This window comes from Zeus faber (genome assembly GCF_960531495.2).
Source record: "Zeus faber genome assembly, chromosome: 6".
Taxonomy (NCBI): domain Eukaryota; kingdom Metazoa; phylum Chordata; class Actinopteri; order Zeiformes; family Zeidae; genus Zeus; species Zeus faber.
In genome coordinates this window covers 17622426-17645344 of record NC_137201.1, presented here as the reverse complement: position 1 = coordinate 17645344, position 22919 = coordinate 17622426, and the positions used below count along the sequence as shown (strand labels likewise).

The window sequence follows — 22919 nt, the reverse complement described above, 5'->3', positions numbered from 1 at the left end:
AAGTGTGACAATTCCACCAACGCGTAAAGAACATCCATTCGGGGGCCAAAAAAAAAAAAAAGATCAGCGTAAATAGACATTTACGCTATTCATGGGAGTATAAACACCCTGAGGAGTTCGACACAAAACAAATGCGCAAGTCACCAATTCATATCTCACGTAGGCTGCAACATAAACAAAGATCAGCTGCGCACTCACTTGGGACAATCGCGAGAGTAGCCGCCTCACCCGTCGAATATAAAGTGTTGCAATATCGTTCAAATCGCCGAAAGGTTCCAATAATAGCCGACCGATATCGCGGTCACCCGAAGTTCCCGTCGAGCGGCGCGACGAGGCGGCGACACGCTCCGCTCCGGCGCGGCGTTTACCACGCGACTCGAACGCGGCGCGACTCCACCAGCGGCGCCGCTGTGAATGGAGCAGGGATCCACGGGTACACAATAGTTACCTTTGTAACCAGCCGCACGTAACACCGGGGGAAGCGAGGGGAGACCTCGGGGATGGAGGGAGCGACTCTTTGGGTGGAAGTGGAAGTGATCGCAGTGGGGCTCCTCGCCCGGCGGTATTAGTCGCTCGGCTCCGGCTGGGGGTGAGATTCCGAGGCGTTAAAAGATTTTGAGTGAAGTTAGCTGTCGGCTAGCGTTAGCGTTAGCCTGCTAGCATCAGCCTTGCTAGCCCGCCAGCTCGCACTTGGGCACCGTTCAGATTTCCCGACTTTCGCCGCCGATTGACGTTTTCGCCGCCACAATAGTGTTACGCGTTTCTGTTTCGACCGAGTTTTTTGTGGTAATCCGCAGTGCGATGAGGTGGGTCGGCCCTCGCTCACTGGCTGGGGTTGCAGGCTAGTTAGCGTGTGTGCTAGCGTTAGCAGCTTTACCTGTAACATTGGGGGAAGCTGACCCCGTCCACGCCGCCTCTAGAAAACCACGGTTCGGGCTGAAGCCTCTGCGCCTGCAGCCATGTTTGAGATGGAGGCGCACATCTCCTGTCTCTTCCCCGAGATACTGGCCATCATCTTCAGCTATCTGGACGTTAGGGACAAAGGCAGGGCGGCCCAGGTGTGTTCGGCCTGGAGGGACGCCTCGTACCACAAGTCCGTGTGGAGGGGAGTGGAGGCCAAGCTGCACCTCCGCAGGGCCAACCCGTCCCTGTTCCCCAGCCTGCAGACCAGGGGCGTCAAGAAGGTCCAGATCCTCAGCCTGAGACGGAGCCTGAGCTATGTGGTCCAGGGGATGCCGCAGATCGAGAGCCTGAACCTGTGCGGCTGCTTCAACCTGACGGACAACGGGCTGGGCCATGCCTTCGTGCAGGACATCCCCTCCCTGCGGGTCCTCAACCTCAGCCTGTGCAAGCAGATCACCGACTCCAGCCTGGGCCGGATCGCCCAGTATCTGAAGAACCTGGAGGTTCTGGAGCTGGGCGGGTGCAGCAACATCACCAACACCGGCCTGCTGCTCATCGCCTGGGGTCTCCACCGGCTCAAGAGCCTGAACCTGCGCAGCTGCCGGCACGTGTCGGATGTGGGCATCGGCCACCTGTCGGGAATGACGCGTAGCGCGGCGGAGGGCTGCTTGTCTCTGGAGAAGCTCACGCTGCAGGACTGCCAGAAGCTGACCGACCTGTCCCTCAAACACGTCTCCAAGGGCCTGAACAAGCTCCGGGTGCTCAACCTGAGCTTCTGCGGGGGCATTTCGGACGCGGGCATGATCCACCTGTCGCACATGACCCACCTGTGCAGCCTGAACCTGAGGTCCTGCGACAACATCAGCGACACAGGGGTGATGCATTTAGCGATGGGGACTCTGCAGCTCTCCGGGCTGGACGTGTCCTTCTGTGACAAGATCGGGGACCAGAGCCTGGCCTACATCGCCCAGGGACTGTATCAGCTCAAATCCCTCTCCCTCTGCTCCTGCCACATCAGCGACGACGGCATCAACCGAATGGTGCGGCAGATGCACGAGCTGAAGACGCTCAACATCGGGCAGTGCGTGCGGATCACGGACAAGGGTCTGGAGCTCATCGCCGACCACCTGACGCAGCTGACGGGGATTGATTTGTACGGTTGTACCAAGATCACCAAGAGGGGTCTGGAGAGGATCACGCAGCTCCCGTGCCTTAAAGTGCTGAACCTGGGACTGTGGCAGATGACCGAGTGACGGAGCTGGGCGCCAAGCTCCTCCTCACGAATATGTTGTTTTCCTCTGTCATTTCCATTCATATTGCTCCCACTATGACCATTACCCGTTGTTTCCTTTACTGACTCTGCTGTGACTCGTTGAGGTTCCGGACCTCTTCTCAAATCTGCGGCGCAGGTCCGAGCGCCTCCACCGCAAACGTTCCATTCCTTGTTTTGATTCATCTCCATTCCAACGCTCTCTGTTTGCCGTCGTATCTATGTTTCACCTGGGCCTTGGAAAAGTTCTTAAAAGCCAGCTACCTCACTCACGAAATAAACAGGAGTGCCTATTAAAGTTTAAATCTAAAAACAAACAAAAAAAATGACATTGCATATTTTTCTGAGTCATCGGTGGCATGTTTTGATACTAAGTCCGATTGTAAAAAATACCTACACTCTCGATTCTTTGCAAAAAAGGCAAAGGTAGAGCAAAGCAAAAGTATCTTGGATTTAAGTTTTTATAGAAAATGTTTTTGTTGGCTGATGTATTTTTGCTTATGTAAAACATATTTTTTTTTTGTAATGAATGACTGTTGTCCAGAAAATTGTACTTCAAATTGAAGTGAGTTGATTGTTTCTGTTTCTTTATTTTACTTTAAATTCTTTTCAGCTCAGTTTTGTATTCCTGCGGAATGCCACATATTCAAGGGGCTATAGAAATAAACTTGACGTATATCTGATATTCCACAATGCTACTCTACTACTACAGGCTTTTGTCGATGTGACAAGACTCCACCAGGAACAGCTGCCTAGTCTTCTTTATGCAATATCTTAGTGTTCCAGTCCTTTTTTCTCCTAAGGAGCTTCCATGGATGTAGTGTAAAAGCATTTGTTAAATAACAGTAATTTAACATTCTTTTATATTCATACTGCAGTTATATTTATAAATAATAATAAAAAAAGGTAGATGTCACTAAATGAGTTGTTTTATTTGCGGTTTTAAATATGAAATGAAACCTTAGAGGTTTGCACTGAGCAATTCGTAACACCTTTGTATCCAGGGGGTTAGTTGGACTGTATGCGGTTTAAAAATAAATCAAAATCTTTAGAAAGCTGCAAGTTTACTCTGTACAATGGCCATCTTTGTTGGGAATCTAATTAGATTTGCTCGGTATTTGCAGCTTGCATATCTTCATATAAATAAATATCTTAACCTTGTAGAAAAGCTGTAGATGATAATTGCTAGAGGAGTGTATTGAATCTAGTTCAGTTAAAGGGATTCGGTGGTGAAACAATACACAGTAACCGACACTAGTTAAATGCTCGAGGCTGATCCAAAAATAATTTTTGAAGGAAATGGATTGGATCGCTTTTATTTCAATTGATTGGAATGACATTTTCCCCATTAAAGTGCCGATCAGAAATCTTTCAAATCTGACATGTACTGCTAATATCAATCCACCTTAATACTCGGCCTTTTAGCAGGGAACACCTGTTCACTATTTGACCAACTTTGTGTATAAATGATATAAACAGACACATATAGGAAACTAGCTGAGTGATGTTTACTACATTACAGTAACAGAACATGTTCCTGATCCTTAAACACGCGGCTCAATAGAATTGACAACGCAAAACTCAAGACTGATATTTATTTACATACATACAAAATGCAATTAATCAAACGTGTCTGTTTTGCTTTCTTTTTACAGTTCGATTCTCAGTAACAGACAGAAGGCAGTACATTTCTTTTACAAATGCAGAAGAAAATAAACCAAATAAACGTCACAATGGACTAGATGGAACCCCCTTCACGCCGCTTCTTTCCTGATGACGTCGAGAGCCACACACGTGTTTTACAAATCGGGACCATTCCAGAGGTGTTTGTTTTATTTCCACCTCCTCAAAATAAGCATCTGGAAATCTTGTGTTACTCGCGACACAGATTGGCGTTTTGGGTCAACTCAGATAGCCTACATACACGTTCAGAAATAGATTTGGAAGTGATCCGTCAAAAGGGCCCAGATGTTTAAAACCAGCGTTCAAATGGAATGTGGTGAACCTCTCCACTACTAAATAGACCACGGGAGGGTTTTTTTTTTTTTGGTTTTTTTTTTTATAAACCCAGACAACCGGCTTCCACCAATATAATCCAACATTCTTTGACATACCAGGGAAGGGAAAAAAACAAAACAAAAAGAAAAACAAACACTGGGATGGGAACAAAATACAATTACATCACTGAGAACACATGAAACCAGATTAAAGGTTAATGCAAGAAAAGTACTCTCTCGTCACACAGTCACGGCTTGAAAACATTTGTAGTTCACGTATTTTGACACAAGCTTTGTTTTTTGACACGTTTTCCTCCATACATTTTGCTGAGGACACTAACTTTTAACAGCCATTTTATTCAGAGCAACTTGCCCCTTAAGATTTTGTGCAAACATTCAATGCATATCCATATGGTAAACATTTTATATATATTTATATGTATATCTATAGATCGTGACTTTCCGCAATTTATGGCAGTACTGACACACCCACACACACCCACACACATTTTGTCTTGACGACAAAATTATACAAACACAAGAGACAACTGCACTGCTTCTAACTCTTCAGTTGGTTTTTTTAAGAATGCACAACATCTTCCACTAAATTATCTTTATTTGATCACATTAGTCGTTAATTATCAAGTTTATTTACAAACTGATCTAAAAATTTAAAATCTGCCGAAAAACTTGACTTATATTTCCTGTAAATGTAATGCCGTAGCACAATGAAAAACAGCCCTGAAGATTAGATTAAACAGTAACAATCCCGTTAGAGAAATTAGGTAAATAATTCTCAGCAAATACCAAAAAATAACTACCACTTGGATTTGCAAGTGCTAGGAAAAATACAAGAAAGGGACATCACTTGCATTTTTCAGTGATTCAATAAAATATAAAATAATGTTTACTTGGGCTTTTAAGTAACATCACTAGAAACTTTGAATGAGATTTAATTGTCAGTGGGTTAGATTGAAACCAATCCTCACATCATGCCTTAGCACCAATAGTACAGAGGAAGTCACGCCCCTGCAGTAGGTCCATACAGATCTCTGTGCATGCTCCAAGGCCACTAGAACGTTCCAAAAACAAAACACCATTGCATACCTCATAAACAAGTGGACGTCGTGTGCAAAACCATCCAAAAAAATAAAAAATAAATTCACAAAATAATAAAAGTTTCTCGCCTCTCTCCGTCTCTCAGACTTGTTTAAAGAACGTAGCTCAGGCCAGTATCCATTGTTGTTGGAACTCCTGGACAGAGTGTAAACCCGACCACGAAACACAGTAAAAATCCGCCGAAAATCCTAGCTATTAAAAAAAAAAAAAGAAAACTAGGGTGGATCCCCAACTCTGTGCTTTAACAGGGAATATACATATACACTCTTTTTTTGGTTTTAAAGCAGTGATTTCTTGAGTGTTCTAATAACCATCCAACAAAAGCTGAATTTGTATTTTGTTTAACCCAGTCTAAACTCGCTGGTAGAACACGGGGCCAAGCCGCTGGTCTCAGCCCGCTGGCCTAAAAAAATACGATTATAATACAAAAATAAAAAAATCATAATTCATCATCATCATGCCTCCAGGATTCACCCACCAAACACACCGTTTCCCCCCCCCTTTCACAGATCCGGAAGGCTTCCCCGCTTCCCCAACACTTCCAACCCTCCGCTTCTCCCACACCCGGGGATCGACCTCAGAGACGGTCGGGCTCAAACGCCGTCGCCCTCCGTGCATCAAGTACTTGTGCTAAACCGAACTGCGAGTGACAATCTGGGTAGATGTGCTTGATGCGCACGATGGCGCCCAGACCAGCCTCAGAGTTGTAGGAGGAGGAGGAAAGAGGAGAAGCTCCAGGGTGCAGGATGATGACCCCCTCTCCCCTTTCTAACCCGGGGACCACCGTGGAGGTTTTTCCTGCTCGGTTTGGTCCGCAGAAAGGTCGAGGGGGGCCGCCGGGCCGCTGTCGTCGTCCGGGGTCAGAGGTCAGCAGGACTCCTCCAGCGCGTTGACCACCTGCTCCAGGATGTCGGGGCAGTAGTCCGCGATCTGCTGGAGCACCGAGTTGGCGTACTCCTGCAGCTCGCCGCTCTCCCGCTCACACTCCTCCAGCTCCCGCTCCAACTGTGGGGGGGGGGGGGGGGGGGGGTGAGGAGGCTTTCGTCAGCCTCTGAGGGTCTGGGTTCGTAGGCGACATTGTGACATTATGGTATTGATATCAACAACATTGTTATTGACGCGTCCAGCGCGACCATGCATTGGATGGTTTAGGACATAATCTCATTAATAAAAACAAACAAACAAGTAAATGAATGAATAAGACAATCTCAAAGGTAAGTGTGAGAATATAAGAATGCATCCATGCATCTATCAGGAAAAAGTCCTTCCTCCATGTATTAAACACCCATATTCTTCATCGTGAATACTATGTGCTCCAAGCAACTTCAATAAATACTATGCAAATCAAACTATGCAACGTCAAACCTTATTTTGAGAATTATTTGGCCTCATTTCAGACCAATTTCCACCGGAATTGGACTAAATCCCGCTGACTGGTGCCGAGCGCTCCGTAGGTGTGAGCCTGTGTGAGAAGGGGGGCTTGAGGGGAAAAAAGGCAGAAGCATCGCTCCGCCGGTACCTGTTGGAGGCTCATCTTCTTCAGCTCCTCCTCCCAGGCGGCGGGGTCGCCATGGTGATAGTGAGGGGGGGGCGTGAGCTGACTGAGGATGCTGGGATCGCGGTCGTGGCAGAGGTCCGTCAGGTGGGCGATGTAGAGCTTGAGCTTACTGCGGTTCTGAGACAGGGCTAAGAGAGGGGGGATCATCTGCGGAGGGCAAAGGAGGGAAGACACGGGGGAGGGAAAGGGGGGGGGGGGGACGGTCAGATCATAGGACGACAGGTCTAGAGGGAGGAAAGAAGAGTTGAAGCTGAAGGGAAAACACAAAAGAGAAATAAACCCTCATCTGCATGCACGGCCTCAGAACACATCACCCATCTCATCAGTCTAATTTGGAATATTATTGAGGTTGAACTCCTAATTCCAACAGCTTGTCCAGCGACTAATAATAATAAATAATAACAACAACAATAACAACATTAATAACAATAATAATTCATCTGGATCAGAGCAGTGGTTAGCGGATCCTAAATGCTCCAGCAGGGGACCTTGATATCAATCATCCCACTTAATCTGCACGTAATCCCTTCCTTTAAGTCACCAGAAGGCGACGGGTCTTCACAGTGTTGACGCACAAGATGAGAGGTGAGATTTGTTCTTGGAGGAAAGGCCGAAGTAAACGAGCGAGCGCCAGATGAACCAGACGCCCCCACCACCCAATATCAATAAAAGGAAAATATAACAAAAAGTCGGAACAGAAAACAAATGGGAGCGGACGGCGGATGAGAAGGGGAGCGAACATGCCACAACCCACGATGGAGGGGAAGGTTTTGACGAGTCAGGCTCTTTTTTGTCGGTGCTCACCCTTCTGAACGAAATAGCTGAGAGAGAGAGAGGAGGAGGGTGGGGGAGGCACTGGGGTGGCTACGCCCAGATACCCTCCTCATCGTCCTTTTAGGCAAAGGAGAAGCCATTTGCAGCAGTAGGAATAAACACCTTGTTAGTCAGCAGACGACACACACACACACACACACACACACACACACACACACACACACACACACACACACACACACACACACACACACACACACACACACACACACACACACACACACACACACACACACACACACACACACACACCTCGACAACGCAGAGCAATTATTTTGCTAAATGTTGTTTAAACTTTCAGTTTATTTCACCAATTATAATCCCATCGCCGTTGAATTCCATTGCTTTCGCAGAAACTACAAAACATACTTGATCTAAAATATTAAGCGAGTGGAAACGTATACTACGTGTCTAACGTAAAAACAATAATAAAAAAAGAGATGTAGGCTACTAATTATTAATGAAGGAATTGTAATTGCGTTCCAAGTGTTTTGGACACTGTAAACAAAGTTGTTACAGCGAGCGAGGAGTACTCCCTTCATAGATAATTAATATCCTCCATTACACTGCGGTTCTCTGATATACCTGCATGGGATGTTTCAACCTGCCTCATATTTTAGTCAGAAATATGTTTTTAAGACAAAAAAAATGGAAGTCAGTGGAGTGCAGAAATAAATCTATTCAAAATTTATCTTGGTTCCACACTCAGCGATCACACAGGCTTCTGGTAAAAGTGACTTTTAGAACTGACACTGATCAGCTGGTCACAGTCAATGGTTTCGATGGACAAGGTTTAACTTGTGGCCCGGTAAGTCACCTGATCTGGAGAGGGTTTGTGATTGGTCTGGTCAGGGGCCGTCTTCAGATGGTCGTCCTCATAATTATCCGCCATCAACTTCATTCGGTTTTGAGTCTGAGTGTGGGGGGAAAAAAAGGAGAGACAGTGTTTATGGTAAACGGGGAAAAAACGGAGAGGGGAAGGTATCGGAATTGGGACAATGGGATATTCCGATTAGGTCGTGATGGCTTTTCAGAGTTTATGCTTTTCCTAAACTACGGAAACCGCCCTGCTCTGCTGGTGAAACATGTGTGAGAGTTGAACGCCGAGCATGAAAGCAGGACGCCGAGTTAAGATGTAGCTTCAGCAGCATCCTACCTGCTGTTTGAGCTGCTGCACCAGCCGGTCCTTCTCCCTCTTCAGCACAGCCACCTCGTCCTGGGTCTTCTTCTTCTTGGAGGACGACAGCTCCAGCAGGGCGATGTTGGCGTCCTTCTCGCTGATGGCGGCCAACAGCGCCTCCTGCCTGCCGGGGCGGGAACGACGGGAGGCGGCATTTAACACACGCAGGTAAACACCTTGATTATAATCTATTATTAATAGTAAACAAGCGCCTCGTCAACAGGGAAGGGGCCAGAACTGGCTGACATTTTGTAACATGCAGGTAGCACATCAATAATCTAGAGCGTGCGTGCACGCGTGCATGTGTGTGTGTGTGTCTTACTTCATCTCCAGCACCTCCTCCAGGTGTTTCCTGCGCTCGACTCGCAGGGTGGTGAGGTGCGCCTCCTTCTCACACAGAGACTGCTGGGTGGAGGCCAGCTTGGCCCTCATCGACTCCAACTCCTGTTTCACCTTCTCCATCGCCCCCAGCAGCTCCTCCATCTGGAAACACACACACATGCCCACAAACACACACGATAAGCAAACATGAACAGAGTATAAATAGATGGCCTCGTTTCATCAGAACAGACATATTTTGATGTGTTGCCAACATGAGCTGCGCTAAAGAGGCAGGGGCAGGAGTATTATCATACGCCATTGGGGGGGAAAAAATAATAATAAAAGACAGGGGTCTGCTTTGACACCCGTCAGAGCAAAATAGACTAACTGCAGCACTCTTTTATTTACGTGCTGCTTAGATGTGAAAATGCAGTGGAGTGCTTTGTTTTTTTAGCGTGTCCGACAATTTCAGCTGGCTGAAAAGATTGTTTACTCATTTGTCCATTGACGTCAATAGCTCAGCAAACATCTCTTAAGCAGCAGGTAAACACAGAAACATGGAGGAACGGGTGCTCAGCAATGGAGAAGGGGGGGGTCATACACTTGGCTCATACCTTAGACCACTTAAAGTGGGCGAAGTTGGACTCATGCATTGGTTTGAATGAGTGCTTCTGAGAGGCAATGTTTGGCAGAGAGAAGACAGGAGATAATGATAAGAAAAGGTAGAGAAATAAAAATAATAGGAGAAAGGGAGGCCGAGAAAAAGTCGAAAGGTGAAGATGACCGCAAAATGGCAGCCGGGAGAGGGAACAAGACTTCAAGATTTGTGAAGGTGTATTTGATCGGCGTCTGACTACGTGCCTGTGTGTCTGTGCGCGCACGCGTACCTGCTTCTCCTGCAGCGACCTGTGCGCCTCCTCCTGTGCGAGCACCATCTCCCTCTCGGCGGTGATCTGAACGCTCTCCCTCAGAGCCTCCTCCAGCTCCTCGATGCGCTCCGTATTCTGCCGCAGCATGTCCTGCGGCGTGCGGGGAGGGTGGAGGAGAGACGGAAAGACAGAGAGAGAGGCGCAACGTAAGGGTAAGGGTGGAGGAGGCACGGAGACAAGAGGGGCTGGATGAGCCAGAGGAGGGAGGGGAGGGGTGCGCTCCAGGGAGGGAGTGTAAGCGGGTCCCCACCGGCCCGGACACCTCACCTTGACCTGCTGGGAGCTCTCCGACATGTTATCCTCCCTCTTCCTCGCCTCCTCCATCAGTCTGGCGTTGCGGCTCTTTTCCACCTGCTCCTTGTGCTTCAGCGACGCCACTTTCTTGGACTGGTCCTTCATCTGCCTGCATGGACACCGTTCAATATATGGGGGGGGAGGGGGAATCAATACAGTATCACAGCAGGACACGGCGGGTTAAAAAGAAAAAAAAAACATTTGGATTTTACTTGCTGCGGTTTCTTTTAGATGATAAAAATAAATAAATAAATAAAGTATCCAAATCAGATTTGTATTGTGTTGACACATTCCAGCCAGGGCGTCTGAAAGTCACTTCAAAATCAAAAACAAAGGACAGCAACAAGCAGTGAAAGAGTCAGGTGTGTGTGTGTGTGTGTGTGGGACGAGACAGAGGCTTATATTCAAATAAACAGCGGAGCGGTAAGGAGTAAAGTGGAGAGAGAGAACGAATTTGGACAAAAAAAAAAAAAAAAAAAAAACAACAACAGGGAGAAAAAGAAAGTGAAAAGGAAAGTGAGGATCCAAGAAAGGAGTTACTAACCTGGAGGCCAGACTGGGCAGACGATAACATTTCCAGTGCAAGGATAAAATGGCGGGACAGAGAGAGAGAGAGAGAGGGAGAGAGAAACACAGATTCAGACATCAAGAAGATGGGCGGGGGGAGGGTAACAAAAGAGAGAAGAAGAAGAAGAAGAAGAAGAAGAAGAAGCAGAGGAGGAGGAGCCACCGTTGAAAGGGCAACACAGGGGTTAGACGCTTCGGCTCCAAGCACAAACGCACACCCCATCACATACAGCCTCGCGGACGCCACGGGCGTCCGTAAACGCCCGAGGGCACCCACGCACCTCTCCAGCTCGTTGATCTTCTTGTCCTTGTCGTTCTTCTCGTTCTCCATCTCGCGGAGGATCTCCAGCAGCCGGTCCACCTCCGCCTGTGCCTTGCCAGAGTCCTCCCTGTGCCGGGCGACCTCCCGCTCCAGGGCGGCGATGCGCTCCGCCAGCTCCGTGTTGGCCTGGGCCTCCAGGGTGGCATTCTGGGCCTGGCGGGACAGGCGAGCGACGGGAAAGTTAGAAGAAGCAGGAGGACGACATCAGTGCAGCGTCGCCAAAATAACACCTTTTACAAGGAAAATTGATTTAAAGATTCCCCCCCCCCCAACACCACAAACAAAACCAAATACTAACGCGCTGTCACAGTTGGGCAACATATGGAGATAATATTGATATTATGATATGAAACTGTAATTTTGGTTATAATATAGTAATAGAGTAAAATGGTTTGTTTTGAAGGCTGCAATACAGCAGTATATCATTAACTTCACTGTTCAAGTGAAATTTTCATTTTGGGAGAATCATTTTTTCTGCCATACTACGTCGACCCACCCTCTTGAGCTGGTTCTCAAGTTTGAGGCATTCCTCCTTCTTCTGCTCCAGCATAATCTCCAGACTCTTGAGTTTGGAGTCTTTCTTCAGCCCGGAGGAAGCCAGCGAGGAGGCGTGCTCCTTCAGGTCCAACAGAGAAGTCTGGAAAACAAGGCACACACACACACACACACACACACACACACACACACACACACACACACACACACACACACACACACACACACACACACACACACACACACACACACACACACACACACACACACACACACACACGTAAAAATAATAAAAATGGTGTCATCATGTCTCACGTAGGAGACACGTACCCAGACGTTTGTCTCTTCCACCCAGGGTATAAATAGAGCAGATGAGTGCTTCTCACCTCTCTGTCTGACAGGTCTCCCTGCAAAGAGCTCAGCCGCTCCTTCAGCTCCTTCAGCTCCTTCTTGTTGCAGTCGAGCTCCTCAGTCTTCTCGCGGTCGTCCCGGTCTCTCTGCTCCTTCAGACGCTCGATGATGCGCTCCTGCAACAAGGCGGAGGAATACACCTCTCTTGTTATATAGAAATATGACACGTTTCCCAGGGGCGCGCGCACACACACACACACACACACACACACACACACACACACACACACACACACACACACACACACACACACACACACACACACACACACACACACACACACACACACACACACACGGCTGACTGTTCTTACCGATATGTCACGACACCATTTTGTATTTGTTCAAAATTTACTTTAAAAGGAATATTTTTCAAGTGTTTAATACTCTTATCAACATGGGAGTGGACAAATATGCTTGCCTTATGCAAATGTTCATTGGAAATCAAAAAACAATGAGAACTAAAACAATGACAAATATTATCCAGAAATCCTCAAAGGATATTCTTTCGTACAGTTTTAACCAATGGCGAGTGAGAACGCCGAGCGCGCGTCACTGGATTTCCCGCGTTCTGTCTCTGAGCCAATCACGATGCACATTAGAAGAACATTTTTTTCATTCATAACTATAAAAAGTGTGCTGATGAAAATCCTGCATGACGGCACCATTCATGGATTATTACAACGTTTGGCATCTGCTACCACGCCGCGACGGTGCAACACACACAAGGTGAGGCATATCCATCTTAAGAATGCTCGGCTTTTTAGAAGCACTATACCATGTTTGCTGATCATGGTCGACTTCAAGGTTTCAATGAATGAAAGTTTTCATCTTCAATTTTGCAAATATGTTAAAAGTCGGATTTTGACATGGGGCACATTTTTCCCGCTTATTTTGAGTATTCTCTGCAGACGCCGCGCAATGAAGACGTGTCTGTGTTGATGCAGCATGCAAACTGAACAATACAACAAATCATCAGCAGTATTTTGCGCCGACCCTGCATATGTCACTTTGCCGTGGCAACTACAGACTTGGCCTAATTGTGTACACACACAGGCACACACGCACGCACCTTTTCTGCGAGGGACTCCTCCAGCGTGGTCAGAGCTGTGTCGGTGTTGGAGGTGTCGGCCTGCAGGCTCTTCACTCGCTCCTTCAAGCTGCTCATCTGCTTCTCCTTGTCCCTCAGCTGCTCCTGCAGGTTCTCGATCTGTAGCAACAACACAGTCCACCGTCAGACAGCACCAAACGGCGTGCCGCGCTTCGTGGATGCCGGCCTTGTCGTCGAGCCGAAAAAGGGCGGCGAGGAGACCGGACTTTGGACGCACCTTCTTCTGCAGCACGTTGACCTTGCGCTCCTTGACCTCCAGCATGTCCTTCAGGTCGTGGATCTCTCCGTTCAGCGTTCCCTTCTCCTCGGACACCTCCTGGATCTGCTTGCTCTTCTTATTCAGCGTGGCCTCCTTCTCCTCCAGCCGGAGGCGTAGGGCGTCCACCTGGCCGGAGGAAAGCGGATTGAGGCCATCGAGAAAAGCCACACGCTTCTGTGCATACATTTCAATGCAAAGTGATGAAAATGCAAATAAAATAGATAGGGACAGTCTTCTAAACATGGCGGTTGTATTTTCTAAGCCATCCATTCTGGATCTGTCTCCGGCGTGGAAGGAAGCCCTAACACACATCGTACCGACAATTTCATTGCAGTGTATATGGGTGTATCAACATGTAAAACCCCACCTTCAATCCCCAACTACTGAGTCAACGTGCAGACACTCTACCTCCGTCTGCAAGATGGCGGCCCTCTGCTCCTTAGCTGTGAGCGACTCCTTGAGCACCTCGATGTGCTGCTTGCTGTCAGAGAACTGGTTGGTGAGCGTCTCCAGCTTGGTCTGCAGGCCGAGCATTTCGGTGTCCTTCCTGGACAAGTCCTGCTTCACCTGCTCCATCTGACGAAAACCAAACACAGGAGGAAAATTGAGGAAACATTTTTTTCCCAAAACTGGGTCTTTTGTTTTGTTACGTTTCTTTTTTATTGAGGGAGGGGGGGTCGAGGTGTCATATTCTACATTTGAATGTGGCCCTGGACCTTGTTCTTCATGAACTTGGTGTGGCTGCGGTAGACCTCCATCTGCTTCATCTCCTCCTGCCGCTCCTCACAGCTCAGCAACCCGTTGGACTTCAACATCAGCAGCTCCTCCTCCATGTCCCGCAGACCACGCTCCATTGAATTGATTTTGGCATCCTAGGAAGCAAGAGGGGGGAAAAAAAAATCAAACAAAAATAACATCTAATAAAATTTACTGTGGACATATGCAATCAATAAATACATAAATATATATTTTTTTCCTTTTCTGAAAATTCCACTCAGATTCAGCGTTCGAGCCATTGTGACATGCCTCTACACTCAGACCGTTCCAAAACGGGCTGTTTCAGTGTGTGTGTGTGTGTATCTTTAATTGTGAATGAACAGCCAGGCCCCTAGCTCTGAGCCAATGGGGTTTGAGCTTTCCTCCGGGATCCATTTTCTTTACTCACGGTGACTGATTTCACCTCATCAGTACACGAAAATTTGTTTTCTGAACAAATTTGAGGCGAAAAATAAGCAATCCGGTTGCTGAATCTTCTCGTGTTAGAGCGACAAGGCCTCACTTTAAAGTTAGTTTCGACTTAAGGTTGGGAGGTGGGTACGTTTTTGCCCAAAAAAAACATCTACAGAACAAGATAAAAATAGAGGCGGTGATCTGAGTTCTTGCGGTGTTCACAGCACAAGCCCCTGAGGCGAAATTTGTCTTTTTCTTGTTCTGAGAGCTCGCCTTGTCGTGATTGGTCCAAATGCCGTTGCGTGATGGCAGGGGACAGACTTCGATCTCACTTTCCAGGTCATTCAATCTCCCCCTTTCCCAGTTCAACAAGCTTGTTTTTTTTCCCCCCAGAGCCGCAACATTCGGAGCATGTATTATAGATACAGTATTTCCCCAAATATAAACCAGCGAACGAGGCTGAAGCTAAGTCAGTGTGTTTTTTTTTGGTTTTTTTTTTCTTCTTTTCTTTTTCCAATCTTGCAAAGCCACTCCCAACGCCTCTCGCTGTCGAGTTTGTCCTTCTTTCACCGCGGAGTTCTTATCGAGTATTCTGCTGACAGTGTTCTGGGACATGTTCTCCCGTGGTTCTTACGTCTTTTTAAGTGTACCTCCTGCTTTAAGGTTGTCGTGCTCCAGGCTTGTGGGAGACACGGACACCGCACCGGGACTCTCGCACGCGGGGATATTTTGTTTAATTTGAAAATCTGAAATTTCATAAATACATACATCTACAATAAAAAAAAACAAAAAAAAAAAACATTTTTATTGGTTTTGTTTGGAGAAACGAGCAGATGACCTTATAGAGAAATACGTGACAAGCTGACTTCAGCTCATGCAGAGAGTAGAAAACATAATCCCCTTTAAATCCCCATAGGGTCAACTACTTCTTCTGATACGTTGTACGGGATTCCAAGTGACCAATCAAAGGAGCGGAGACATCACCCACTGTCTATTCCATCCCCGCCCCCAAAATCTCAAAAGTCATCCTAACGAGAGAGTGTTGCGCAATCCCTAGCGCGTAGGGAGGGTCGAGCTCACGCTCATCATAGCCCCGAGCTTGCGGGATGGCATTTGTGCACGAGGAGCAGAAATGTGCTTGCGGCGGATGGTTTTCTGCTCGCGGGTACTGCCCTGTGCGTTGCGAGTTTTGAGACTAATTTGACGCCATACCTGATGCATTTAATCTGCGATTGGTTAGGTAGGGGGAGAAGAAAAAAAAGAAAAAGAAAAAAACTATGACGACTAGGAGTGTCTTTCTGAATAGTCCAAACTCTTTTTTTAACTAGAAGTGCTCGGAGCGCTATGGAAAATAAGATGTCACGTGGCAGCATGCGCTCTGTCCTGATCGGTATCAAGTGAGAAAAAGTCGCTTGCGCTTAGCGGACACAAGCCCTCATTCTGTGAGGCTCATTGTTTTCACCGAGACTTTGTAAACCTACACATAAAAATCTCACTTGTTTCACCATTTTTGACGGGGTAAATCATTGCGTCAGGATAACTTTGGTTTGGTTCTAACCAGATGGAGAGATGTACGGCACATATCTATTTTTTATTATTATTTTTTACATATAAAAAATTGGTTGACACCTGGCAACCAGTCAGCACAACACGGTTGATAGCGGCCCAAATCTGGTTGCCAGGGGCAACTGGGCAACCATTGGTGTCGAGCCCTGACTTTAGGGTTGCTAACAATGAATGGATTGTTGATTAACTGCCATTAAAATTTGGTCGATTCAGCTTTTCAAACCAAACAATCATGTTTTGTGTCGTAAGCTGTGGGTTGCCTGTGAGGGCAAGCTTATTTCGAATGGCCTTTTTGTTTATTTCATAAGGCGACAGCAACCCATGCCAGAACATAAATTGTTGAAATAGTTATAGATTTCAGTTCAATCCGATTCTGATTTCATATGTCAGAAATGCTATTTTGCCATCAAAGGCTAAATCTCGCCCTCAAAATAAAACTTGAATTGGGATAAAATAAAATCGGATCAAGGGAACTCCCGTAATTTTGCACACTTAATTGACACCGTCATTGCTCCTTCTCAATCCTCACCTTCATGTCAATGACCGTCTGCAGAGCCTTGGTTTTGGTGGACTCTGGGGTTCCCTCGTACCGGCGGTGCAGTTCCTGTTTGGGCGTAGAAGAAACAAAATACGGCGTCAGCGCAGCTTCAGAATAAGACCGGAGAGGGTCTAGTCGCGGTCACCTGACTTCCCTCAGGGTTTCTGTGAACGTCACCTCTCTCAGGGCGCCAATCTCTCTCTCTCTCTGATCCATCAGGCTCTCGAGATGGTGCCTGTGCATCTCTGCGTCCGCCAGTCTCCTGGTCCGCTCCTGGTCCTCCTCTGACGCTTTGGCAGACGGCCCTAAAACCACACCACGTTGTAATTTATTAGCTAGTTAGCCGAGCGACAGACAGAAGCTTATAACCATAGCTGTCCATTGGCCTTGTGCATTAAGTCCCTCCAAGGGCCCTCAGGTCCTTCATACCCACCTTTGCTTTGCAGCATTTCAAGGAGCTTCTTGATGGACTCGTCCCTGGCTCCCAGGGTCTGCTTCTGGGTGTCGATCCTCAGCTCCATCTCCTCGAGGGTCTTCCTGAGAAGGAACAGCTCCTTGGCCTGCCGCTCGTGTTCGCCCTGCAGCCGGCGGAAGTTCTCCTCCGTGGGCTCGGAGGTCAGGGCCAGGTCGCGGCCGTGGCTGGCGGGGTCCTGCTGGAGGAGCTGGTTCAGGTCCCTCTGGATCCTCAGCTCATCCTGGAGCGCCTGCACGGTCATCTGGAGATGCTGGGGAGAGGTACGGAATAATGCATAAACTGGACATGATATTCATCAGTTCAGTTCGTCCATCTGCCATACTTTATTCCAGAAACGATCTCTATGGGTGGCCGGCGATACGGAAATGCATTCACCGACCACAACAAATTTAAAAACCACACGGGGATAACGACAAACCACCATTCATGTTAATGGACCTTGATGGAATATTATATTACGACAGCTCAAACTCGGCCCCTCGTCATGACAGGAAATTTGGCGAGGTGAAACCGTCACAGGCTTTTGAAAAGTCTTATATTTCATGTCCCAAGTGGTGAAACACAATCGCCCCAGTGTAGTGTTGCTTTGTTTGGGGCATTTGATGCCATGGGCACTTGGCAGAGCAGCACTGACACAACTACAATGCCGTGTTGCACACGCTGCTTAAAACCAGCTGCGAGGCTTTCCAGCAGAACAAAGAGACAAGTCTGTGTCTGCCTCTGCCCATCTCCGTCCTGGTCCTCAGATGGAATCGCTACATTTTCCTCTTCCTCTGTCTTCTTCTTCTGCTGCTCGCTCGTCGCTCGCTCTCTCGTCGCTCGCTCTCTCTCCCCCACCTGCCTTGTTCACTCACGCCCTCAGTTTATCTCACCTCTCCTCTCACTAACCCTCCTGTTTTCAGCCCCTCCTCCCTGTGACTCAGGCTGACTCACTGCGCCACACACACACACACACACACACACACACACACACACACACACACACACACACACACACACACACACACACACACACACACACACACACACACACACACACACACACACACACACACACACAGTAGAAGAGCATACGTACATAGGTAATGCACTATACTTATAGCGCACTATACCAATCCACACTGTTGAGCCTATGCTATGAAAAATACTGTACAGACAAAAAATAAAGGCAACAACAGATCTACAGTACATACTCTACTACTCTGGGTCAAATATTAATGTGGCTGGATATGGTCTTTGCATCGCTGCCTTTTTTTTGCCATTATAATTGAGTGTCAGCATTACTTGCATGCATCATCCTAATAGTTGATTAAGCATCATTACCATCTCAAAACATACAACACTACATGAGAAACGGTTATATAAGCCAAGTGGCATGAGCATTTAGCAAGCAACAACTGATGGTCATTAGCCAGATCTGTCCTGCTTTAGTAGGAAACAAGAGATGACAGCCATTTCATGGCAAGGCATATGTGGAGACGAGGTAATGGCACTTATCACAGAGGATGAAGGGGATAAATGTCTTATAGTGGGGATTTTGAGAAAGCTGTGGCCAGCAGACATGAGAACACACAGGAAAAAAAATGAAACACATTAAAAATGACCACAATATACACATCAACATGCCAAGCAACATGTATGTAAATGCACAAGCAAAAATCTGCCTATTTGGAGGCAGGCTAGATGAGAGGGTGGACATTTTTTTTTTTAAAGGGTGTAATTAGCCAGATGCCTTTGTGTGAGTCTGTATCTTTGTGTCTGTGGGTGGAAATAGCTCACGAATGAAAGCAAACATCTTTAAATTAGAGCACCCACTTATTAGCCTTACACTAGTTGGGCATTACTGGGAATTAATCCACAGTGTGACTCTGTAACTCAGCAGGCGTAAACACCAGATTATACATATCTGTGCGTCCTCTCCACCACAATCATTAACGGATTAGACTCTTAGGCAGCGTGCACAATGAAAAAGCACTGCAGAACAATTACAAAAATGATTTTCCTCACAGATACAAACGCACAGTGAGGAGGTACCGAGCAAAGCATTAGCCTAAATACAGAGCCAGCATCTCACTCTCAATCTGAAGGCCAGGGAGAGAAAAATCAGGAAAGAAAAAGGCAAAGAAAAATAGAAATGGGAGAGGAGGGGGATGGATGGGGGTGAGAGTATGAGGAGGAAAAGGGCGTGAAAGATAGGGTTATGGGTAGGGTAAGCGGACACCTTCTTTCCTTCACTCACAATGACCTACCACTACATTTTGGCTTTCTACGGCAGTTTCTTTATTCTTTTCGACCACTCATGTCAATGGCTTTTTTTGGAAGTAGACTTTCAGCTATAGAAATACCGTCTGTAATGCAAATGGGAATCAATCTAAATACAATTTCATTCCAATATACAGCATCACATGCTGCTTATAGAGATAATGTGCTGAGCTTTAAATACCCACGCAAGCTAAAGCTTGCTTTTCAAATAGAAAGTGCCATTCCCTGGAGCCTGTCATTAACCATATCATCAATAGCCAAGACAATTCTCTGCAGTGGAGAAATTAACATACACATAGCCCGCTTTAAAATCTGCAGCCTCTATATGTTTTCACAATGTTCACCACAGTCATGGCTTTCTAAGATGAGCGTGGACCCTAATACAGCTATTAAACGTCCACCCTCTTTGAACCATGTAGCAGTGGTATACAGCTGCATATAAGAGGATTATCTAGATGCTCCTGGAGCTGCTGGTAACCTATGGAGAGTGATGAAGAGACAGGCCACGCAAAGCTGCATTAAAAAATAGAAAAGGGAGATTTCTTTTTTCACCACAAATATAAATCCACCCTTGGCAAGGAATTGCATACTTTGAACATTTTCTCGCAGAACAAAGATTTCTGATTCTCCGTAATCACAAAAATTAAATTCAGAAAGATGCTCACCTGCGTTTCATCTTGAACAACGCGATATTGTTCCTTCCACACGGTGATCTTAGACACCTCGTCTTTACGCAGCGCTCGTTCCTTTTTCAGCTCAGGGCTCCAGAAGGTTTTGATGGAATTCATGGAGGAGCTAAGCTTGCTCTCCTTCACCTCCACCTCCCGCAGCAACAACTCATTCTCACGCAGAACCTGAGAGAGCGGCATTGGTAAGTAGATAAACAAACCAAGTCTTTGGCAAAGCAAATCTGTAAAGTGGAACGGAATGTGAATAAAATACCTCCTTCAGTTGTGCCTGCAGGTCCAGTATTGTGTTGTCCCGTGCCTGTCTCAGAGAGTGGGGCACAGTGGAGGCCATGTGATGGTCCCCGAAAGCCAGGGCATCGCCCATCATCATGCCACCAGGCAGCATGGCATTTGAGGGCACAGAGGTGGCGATATTGGGGGTGCTGGCCGCCACACCGCCACTGTTGTTGCTCCTAGACCCATATGTCACCCTCTGCCTCCCCATAGTCGTCATCACACCACCGCTTTTTGGGAGGTGGTCTGTCGGCATGGCAACTTCGTTGTCACTCAGGTACATTGGCCCCGAGGTGGCGTAAGCCGCATTGAGGGACTGGATGTTCTCCATTGAGAGGGTCTTGCCCCCTGGTCCTCCTGGGCCCCCTCCACTGCCTCCGGTGCTGTTGGTGCGACGGTGCCCCATCCGAGGGGAGCGGGGAAGGCGAGGGGAGCGGCCGGAGCCCTGATTACTGCTGCTACCCCCATCCCTCCCAGTGCTGTGGTTGGCATCCCCTCTGCCAACAGAGCGGGCGCTGCCATACATCTTCTGCTAAGTAAGAGGCTGGAAGTGACAAGCTTGAAGATGTTAGATCTTAAGGGCGTGAATATAATCTCGCTGACTGCGAGGCTGGCCCTGTCGGTGCTTCTGCAATTATGCGCTGTCTCCGTTCACTAGTGTTTGTGCTTTTGACGGTGTTTCAATTAACATTGGTGAGAATAACATTCATAATAAGTTGAAGACGGCTTGTTTTCACAGTCACTGAAAGGCGGAACCGATGAACGCTTCTCCTCAAACTAGAGTCGCCATCCAGGGAACCAATCTGTAAAACAAAACAAAATAAATAAAGAAAAATCACATTGTTCTGTGAATAATATAGTTTACCATTCATGGTGTCGGTGTGTGTGTACTGTGTATGGCAAGCAACCGTGCCTGTTTAAAATGGGATATGAATTATGTAGCTCAAAAGAATAGCACAGCAACATCAATTGCCCATTAAAATGGATTGACTACCATCAATTATCGTTTACAGCTCGTGCAAAAGGAGTTTCTGCATGAAAACAGTAACAAGCTTAAATCAGCTGGGTAGGGTTGACAATTCATTCATGAAAATACATATACACACACATATCAAAAATAGACGACTAAGGGTAATAAAGCAATGCAATAAATAAATAAATACGATTAACGCGCGTTAATAGTGGTGGCGGCTTCGGAATTATCGCGTTGTTGGTTCTGCAGCAAATATTCCACTCCGAGCATCCGAGGCTGCCGGCGGAGCGCCTGCGTGGCCTAGCAGGCGGTGCTAACCCCACGGCTAACACGGGACACCACCGCCGCTACACGCTCGTGTGCGGTGGATTATAACGACGTGTCCCGATCCCTGCTGCTACGATCTGTATAGCGACGGGACCAGTGGAAAAACAACACACACACACACACACACACACACACGCACGGGATTGTCCACTGTGATCAATGGAAGAAACGATGAACCTCCCAGCAAATAAATGGGAGTGTGGAGACATCTCCCAGGGGAAAATAATATGGCGAAAAGGATGTGTGTGTGTGTGTGTGTGTTGTTTATCGACGCGGTGTTCAAACGCAAACCCGACGGGGAGGGCGACGGCGACGACACATCGGAGCGTTTCTTAACCAGCGCCACTGCTTTACCGCCTCCATTCCCCTCCCTTCTCCCCATTCAAGGGCTGACCATCGCGGACCGTGGAGCTTCCATTCACCGCCGCCCCCCACCCTCCCCGCACCGGACACCGTAACGGTCGATCGAAGTGACAGCACGAGAAACGCACGTCCAGCCCGACGACAGCCTCCGTACGCGGGGGGGGGGGGGGGGGGGGGCTCGGTCCTCACTAAACGCCAACACAAATCTCATTTCTGCTCTCGCTCTAACACAATAAGCCCGTGGAGCGGGAGGCAGAGAAACCCCCCCTCTCTAAAAAAAAAAAAACTACCTTTCTCCCCCTCTGTCCAACGGAGGTCAAGTCGGCGTCGACGGCGGATCATGTGACGAGGGAGAACCAGCTGCAAAAAACGCACATTTTCTCTCTCAATTCCTCGACGTTTCCCAGTCTGCTCTTCCCATCTTCCAGCGGCGGCGGCTCTGACGAGCGGTAGCGACGCGCGGCGCGCGAACGATTCGGCCGTGGCGAACGCGTCTTTTAAATGACCCCAAGAGTCGGGAGTCACGGCGAAAGGGGTGGGCGGGTGGGCGGGTGAGTGGGTGTTCGACTCGCACGCTTATAATAATTACCGAGAAATACATTGAAGTTCAAGGCAAAAAAAAAAAAGAAGCCAATATAAGGGGGGGGGGGGGGGTGGTGGTGATTTACACATCCGCGTACCACCAAAATAAAGAATGTTGACAAAAGTAAATG

General features: G+C 47.5%; 2 protein-coding genes across 2 annotated transcripts; one reads left to right on the top strand and one right to left on the bottom strand.

Annotated features, from left to right (window-relative positions):
- The first annotated feature begins 499 nt into the window (after positions 1-499).
- On the top strand, positions 500-2985 carry LOC307231712 (F-box/LRR-repeat protein 14-like). Its single transcript, XM_080002498.1, has one exon. It carries the CDS (start codon positions 960-962, stop codon positions 2154-2156), a length of 1197 nt encoding a protein of 398 aa, XP_079858624.1. The 5' UTR covers positions 500-959; the 3' UTR covers positions 2157-2985.
- Positions 2986-5893: 2908 nt separating this feature from the next.
- Positions 5894-22625, bottom strand: LOC307231236 (ELKS/Rab6-interacting/CAST family member 1-like). Its single transcript, XM_080001852.1, has 20 exons — positions 22497-22625; positions 20524-21346; positions 20247-20435; positions 17278-17569; positions 17022-17149; positions 16836-16910; positions 14287-14442; positions 13979-14146; positions 13529-13696; positions 13273-13410; positions 12176-12316; positions 11791-11931; positions 11254-11447; positions 10379-10514; positions 10070-10201; positions 9184-9344; positions 8838-8985; positions 8499-8594; positions 6809-6994; positions 5894-6294 (listed from the first exon to the last, which is right to left on the bottom strand). Exons 2-20 carry the CDS (start codon positions 21067-21069, stop codon positions 6157-6159), a joined length of 3333 nt encoding a protein of 1110 aa, XP_079857978.1. The 5' UTR covers positions 21070-21346; positions 22497-22625; the 3' UTR covers positions 5894-6156.
- Between the last annotated feature and the right edge of the window lie 294 nt (positions 22626-22919).